This window comes from Oncorhynchus mykiss, chromosome 31, assembly GCF_013265735.2.
Source record: "Oncorhynchus mykiss isolate Arlee chromosome 31, USDA_OmykA_1.1, whole genome shotgun sequence".
Lineage (NCBI taxonomy): Eukaryota > Metazoa > Chordata > Actinopteri > Salmoniformes > Salmonidae > Oncorhynchus > Oncorhynchus mykiss.
The window spans coordinates 10,699,169-10,705,168 of NC_050571.1; the positions used below are offsets into that span (position 1 = coordinate 10,699,169).

At 47.6% G+C, this 6,000-nt stretch overlaps 1 protein-coding gene across 3 annotated transcripts in view; it reads left to right on the forward strand.

The window, feature by feature from the left end:
- nlgn3a (neuroligin 3a) overlaps positions 1-6,000 on the forward strand; it is a 433,340-nt gene that overhangs the window by 130,290 nt on the left and 297,050 nt on the right. Inside the window, exon 4 of one of the 3 annotated variants that reach the window (XM_036970546.1) lies at positions 2,744-2,803. The exons of the other annotated variants lie outside the window; for them this stretch is intronic. Within the exon in view, the coding sequence (XP_036826441.1) occupies positions 2,744-2,803 (60 nt within the window). The remainder of the gene's footprint in view (positions 1-2,743; positions 2,804-6,000) is intronic. 3 annotated transcript variants of the gene reach the window in all.

Here is a 6,000-nt window from a genome sequence, read left to right on the forward strand (position 1 = left end):
ATGTAAGCGTTCTAAATTGTCAGAAACTGCAACATTTCACATTTCACTAAGTCCCCTTCCACACTCTGACCTTTCTCATATTTAACTCTGAGACCCATCTATTATCAGTGGAGCGTTCCTCTGCAGGAAGGGGATTGTAGTTAACATTCAGAGAGTTCTATTGACTGAACTGTAGATTCAGAGATTCAGTCTGTGGAGTCTACATGTAGAGGAGGAAGAGCGTGTGTCACTGTGTGTGTGGCAGAAAGGTCTAGAACGTGAATGCAGATGCATGCTGGCTCATACACACATAAAGTACTCTCAGACAGATGTGCAGCATAGAATAAGGCATATTACGTTTCGAACCCCGACACACACACACACATGCGCACACACACAGACACACACACACACACACACACACACACACACACACATAGTCAGTCAGGCACCACGACAACAGGATAGGAAGTGACAGTGTTTCCTTGGTGGCACCTGCCACCCATTTCATACCTGTCTGTAACACTATCACTCACTACTACATAGAGATATACACCTACCTACACCTGTGGCTCTCTGTCTAAGCAGTCACGATTCATAGCACATCTGCTAAACAAGTGTTGTTTGGTTTCATCAAAGTAGAATTTAATCAAATGTTCTGATTAAATAGTGCCAGTGAGACCAGTGGTGTATGAATCTGTGCCAGTGAAACCAGTGGTGTATGACTCTGTGCCATAGTGCCAGTGAATCCGGTGGTGTATGAATCTGTTCCAGTGAAACCAGTGGTGTATGTCTCTGTGCCAGTGAAACCAGTGGTGTACGAGTCTGTGCCAGTGAATCCAGTGGTGTATGACTCTGTGCCAGTGAATCCAGTGGTGTACGACTCTGTGCCACTGAAACCAGTGGTGTATGACTCTGTGCCACTGAAACCAGTGGTGTACGACTCTGTGCCAGTGAAACCAGTGGTGTATGACTCTGTGCCAGTGAAACCAGTGGTGTATGACTCTGGGCCATAGTGCCAGTGAAACCAGTGGTGTACGACTCTGTGCCAGTGAAACCAGTGGTGTACGACTCTGTGCCAGTGAATCCAGTGGTGTATGACTCTGTGCCAGTGAAACCAGTGGTGTATGACTCTGTGCCAGTGAATCCAGTGGTGTATGACTCTGTGCCATTGAATCCAGTGGTGTATGATTCCGTGCCAGTGAATCCAGTGGTGTATGACTCTGTGCCAGTGAATCCAGTGGTGTACGACTCTGTGCCAGTGAATCCAGTGGTGTATGACTCTGTGCCAGTGAATCCAGTGGTGAATGACTCTGTGCCAGTGAAACCAGTGGTGTACGAGTCTGTGCCAGTGAATCCAGTGGTTTATGACTCTGTGCCAGTGAATCCAGTGGTGTACGACTCTGTGCCACTGAAACCAGTGGTGTACGACTCTGTGCCAGTGAAACCAGTGGTGTATGACTCTGTGCCAGTGAAACCAGTGGTGTATGACTCTGGGCCATAGTGCCAGTGAAACCAGTGGTGTACGACTCTGTGCCAGTGAAACCAGTGGTGTACGACTCTGTGCCAGTGAAACCAGTGGTGTATGACTCTGTGCCAGTGAAACCAGTGGTGTATGACTCTGTGCCATAGAAAACCAGTGGTGTACGACTCTGTGCCAGTGAAACCAGTGGTGTATGACTCTGTGCCAGTGAAACCAGTGGTGTATGACTCTGGGCCATAGTGCCAGTGAAACCAGTGGTGTATGACTCTGGGCCAGTGAAACCAGTGGTGTACGACTCTGTGCCAGTGAAACCAGTGGTGTACGACTCTGTGCCAGTGAAACCAGTGGTGTATGACTCTGTGCCATAGTGCCAGTGAAACCAGTGGTGTATGACTCTGTGCCATAGTGCCAGTGAAACCAGTGGTGTATGACTCTGTGCCAGTGAAGACAGTGGTGTATGACTCTGTGCCATAGTGCCAGTGAAACCAGTGGTGTATGACTATGTGCCAGTGAAACCAGTTGTGTATGACTCTGTGCCATAGTGCCAGTGAAACCAGTTGTGTATGACTCTGTGCCAGTGAAACCAGTTGTGTATGACTCTGTGCCATAGTGCCAGTGAAACCAGTGGTGTATGACTCTGTGCCACTTAAACCAGTGGTGTACGACTCTGTGCCAGTGAAACCAGTGGTGTATGACTCTGTGCCAGTGAAACCAGTGGTGTATGACTCTGTGCCATAGTGCCAGTGAAACTAGTGGTGTATGACTCTGTGCCAGTGAAACCAGTTGTGTATGACTCTGTGCCAGTGAAACCAGTTGTGTATGACTCTGTGCCATAGTGCCAGTGAAACCAGTGGTGTATGACTCTGTGCCATAGTGCCAGTGAAACCAGTGGTGTATGACTCTGTGCCAGTGAAGACAGTGGTGTATGACTCTGTGCCATAGTGCCAGTTAAACTAGTGGTGTATGACTCTGTGCCAGTGAAACCAGTTGTGTATGACTCTGTGCCAGTCTACCCTCAATAACAGTGTTGTTACATAAAGAGTCTTTATAAAAATCATATCTGGTGTGTATTTATTTTCATATCTAAAGTAAAACATATCATTCTTGAGTTACCAGAGATCAGTAAAAAACCTTGGGTCTGTAAACAATCACTGTTTCTTGTTATCTAACATGACTGTAAATAATGTAGTGTATTGTAGCTCCTCTCTCCTCTCTGTCTTGACAAACATGCTGTTTTGAATTTCTTGTGCTTCTCTGTGTCTCTCCCTGCTTTGTTAATAGGGGCACATGCCAAAAAACAGCCCGAGGATTTATCGGATAACGATGGTGACGAAGACGAAGGTATTTTCCTTGGTGACCACGAGATGGTGCATGGTTTATTCAGTCCTAGTAAAATACATCATTATGGTCTCATTTAGTTGATTTATAGTCAAGCATTTTCACAGTTATGAATGCAACCAACCATCAACCAATTCATTATCATCATGCACTTCAATTCTGCATCACATTTAAGTAAATTCTGTTATAAAGTGTGTCCCTGCGTGCGTGAGTGAATGAGTGAGTGTGTGTGTGCGTGTGTGTGCGTGTGTGCCTGCGTGCGTGTGTGTGCGTGTGTGCCTGCGTGCGTGTGTGTGTGTGTGTGTGTGCGTGCGTGTGTGTGTGTGTGTGTGTGCGTGCGTGTGTGTGTGTGTGTGTGTGCGTGCGTGAGTGTGTGTGTGTGTCTATGTGTGCAATTGTCTGCAGTTCTTTTCTCAAGTCAGAATATGTTCCTTCATGTTGAATTTCAGTTGCCACAAAGAATCTTACTTTGTCTTGTTCAGACAGCAGCTGAGTAAAAGGACCAGCCTTTTACGGGAGCAGTAGAGTAGCTGTGGAGCTGAACATCCTCCTGTAGAGAGGCTGATGGTGTAACAGGGGCAGTAGAGTAGCTGTGGAGCTGAACGTCCTCCTGTAGAGAGGCTGATGGTGTAACGGGGGCAGTAGAGTAGCTGTGGAACTGAACATCCTCCTTTAGAGAGGCTGATGGTGTAACGGGGGCAGTAGAGTAGCTGTGGAGTTGAACGTCCTCCTGTAGAGAGGCTGATGGTGTAACGGGGGCAGTAGAGTAGCTGTGGAGCTGAACGTCCTCCTGTAGAGAGGCTGATGGTGTAACGGGGGCAGTAGAGTAGCTGTGGAGTTGAACGTCCTCCTGTAGAGAGGCTGATGGTGTAACGGGGGCAGTAGAGTAGCTGTGGAGCTGAACGTCCTCCTGTAGAGAGAGAGGCTGATGGTGTAACGGGGGCAGACTGTTAGCTGTGATAATGACATGGTAGGGAAAGTTAATCAGCGGTATGACACACACACATACATGCACGCACACACACACTGAAACGCACACACACACACTCAAACATACAGACACACACACACACACACACACACACTGAAACGCACACACACACACACACACTCAAACACACACACACACACACACACTTAAACGCTCACACACACTCCAACACACAGACACACACTGTAATAACAGCCTGTTAACCAGGCCTGCCAACAGAAGGAGTGGTCTCTACAGATGGTAATACCATCAACAAACTATCTGTTGATAAGCGACTGCTTGCTAACGTTACGGTTAGTGTTAGGGTTAGGATAAGGGTTAGGGTAAGGATAAGGGTTAAGGTTAGGGTAAGGATAAGGGTTAGGGTAAGGATAAGGATTAAGGTTCGGGTAAGGATAAGGGTTAAGGTTCGGGTAAGGATAAGGGTTAAGGTTAGGGTAAGGATAAGGGTTAAGGTTAGGGTAAGGATAAGGGTTAAGGTTAGGGTAAGGATAAGGGTTAAGGTTCGGGTAAGGATAAGGGTTAAGGTTAGGGTAAGGATAAGGGTTAAGGTTCGGGTAAGGATAAGGGTTAAGGTTCGGGTAAGGATAAGGGTTAAGGTTAGGGTAAGGATAAGGGTTAAGGTTAGGGTAAGGATAAGGGTTAAGGTTCGGGTAAGGATAAGGGTTAAGGTTCGGGTAAGGATAAGGGTTAAGGTTAGGGTAAGGATAAGGGTTAAGGTTCGGGTAAGGATAAAGGCTAAGGATAGGGATAATAGTTCGTTGAAATGTAACTGATTGTCTGTAGATAGTTTGTAGATAGTCTGTAGATTGTCTGTAGATAGTCTGTAGATTGTCTGTAGATAGTCTGTAGATAGTCTGTAGATAGTCTGTAGATAGTCTGTAGATAGTCTGTAGATAGTCTGTAGATAGTCTGTAGATTGTCTGTAGATAGTCTGTAGATTGTCTGTAGATTGTCTGTAGATTGTCTGTAGATTGTCTGTAGATAGTCTGTAGATAGTCTGTAGATAGTCTGTAGATAGTCTGTAGATAGTCTGTAGATAGTCTGTAGATTGTCTGTAGATAGTCTGTAGATTGTCTGTAGATTGTCTGTAGATTGTCTGTAGATAGTCTGTAGATAGTCTGAGATAGTCTGTAGATAGTCTGTAGATTGTCTGTAGATTGTCTGTAGATAGTCTGTAGATAGTCTGTAGATAGTCTGTAGATAGTCTGTAGATTGTCTGTAGATAGTCTGTAGATAGTCTGTAGATAGTCTGTAGATAGTCTGTAGATTGTCTGTAGATTGTCTGTAGATAGTCTGTAGATAGTCTGTAGATTGTCTGTAGATTGTCTGTAGATAGTCTGTAGATAGTCTGTAGATAGTCTGTAGATAGTCTGTAGATTGTCTGTAGATAGTCTGTAGATAGTCTGTAGATTGTCTGTAGATAGTCTGTAGATAGTCTGTAGATTGTCTGTAGTGCATCTTCAGACGGAATATCCAAATAAAGTTTTACCGAAAGAGAGAACGAGAGGGAAGAGAGGGAGGAGAGGGAGGAGAGGAGAGGGAGGAGAGGGGAGGAGAGGAGAGGAGAGGGAGGAGAGGAGAGGAGAGGGAGGAGAGGGAGGAGAGGGAGGAGAGGGAGGAGAGGAGAGGAGAGAGGGAGGAGAGGGAGGAGAGGGGAGAGAGGGAGGAGAGGAGAGGGAGGAGAGGGAGGAGAGGGAGGAGAGGGGAGGAGAGGGAAGAGAGGGAGGAGAGGGAGGAGAGGGAGGAGAGGGAGGAGAGGAGAGGAGAGGGAGGAGAGGGGAGAGAGGGAGGAGAGGGAGGAGAGGAGAGGAGAGGGAGGAGAGGAGAGGGAGGAGAGGGGAGAGAGGGAAGAGAGGGAGGAGAGGGAGGAGAGGATAGGGAGGAGAGGGAAGAGAGGGAGGAGAGGGAGGAGAGGGAGGAGAGGGAAGAGAGGGAGGAGAGGGAAGAGAGGGAAGAGAGGGAGGAGAGGGAGGAGAGGAGAGGAGAGGGAGGAGAGGGAAGAGTGGGAGGAGAGGGAGGAGAGGGAGGAGAGGGAAGAGAGGGAGGAGAGGGAGGAGAGGGAAGAGAGGGAGGAGAGGGAGGAGAGGGAAGAGAGGGAGGAGAGGGAGGAGAGGAGAGGAGAGGGAGGAGAGGGAAGAGAGGGAGGAGAGGGGAGGAGAGGGGAGGAGAGGGAGGAGAGGAGAGGGAGGAGAGGGAGGAGAGGGAG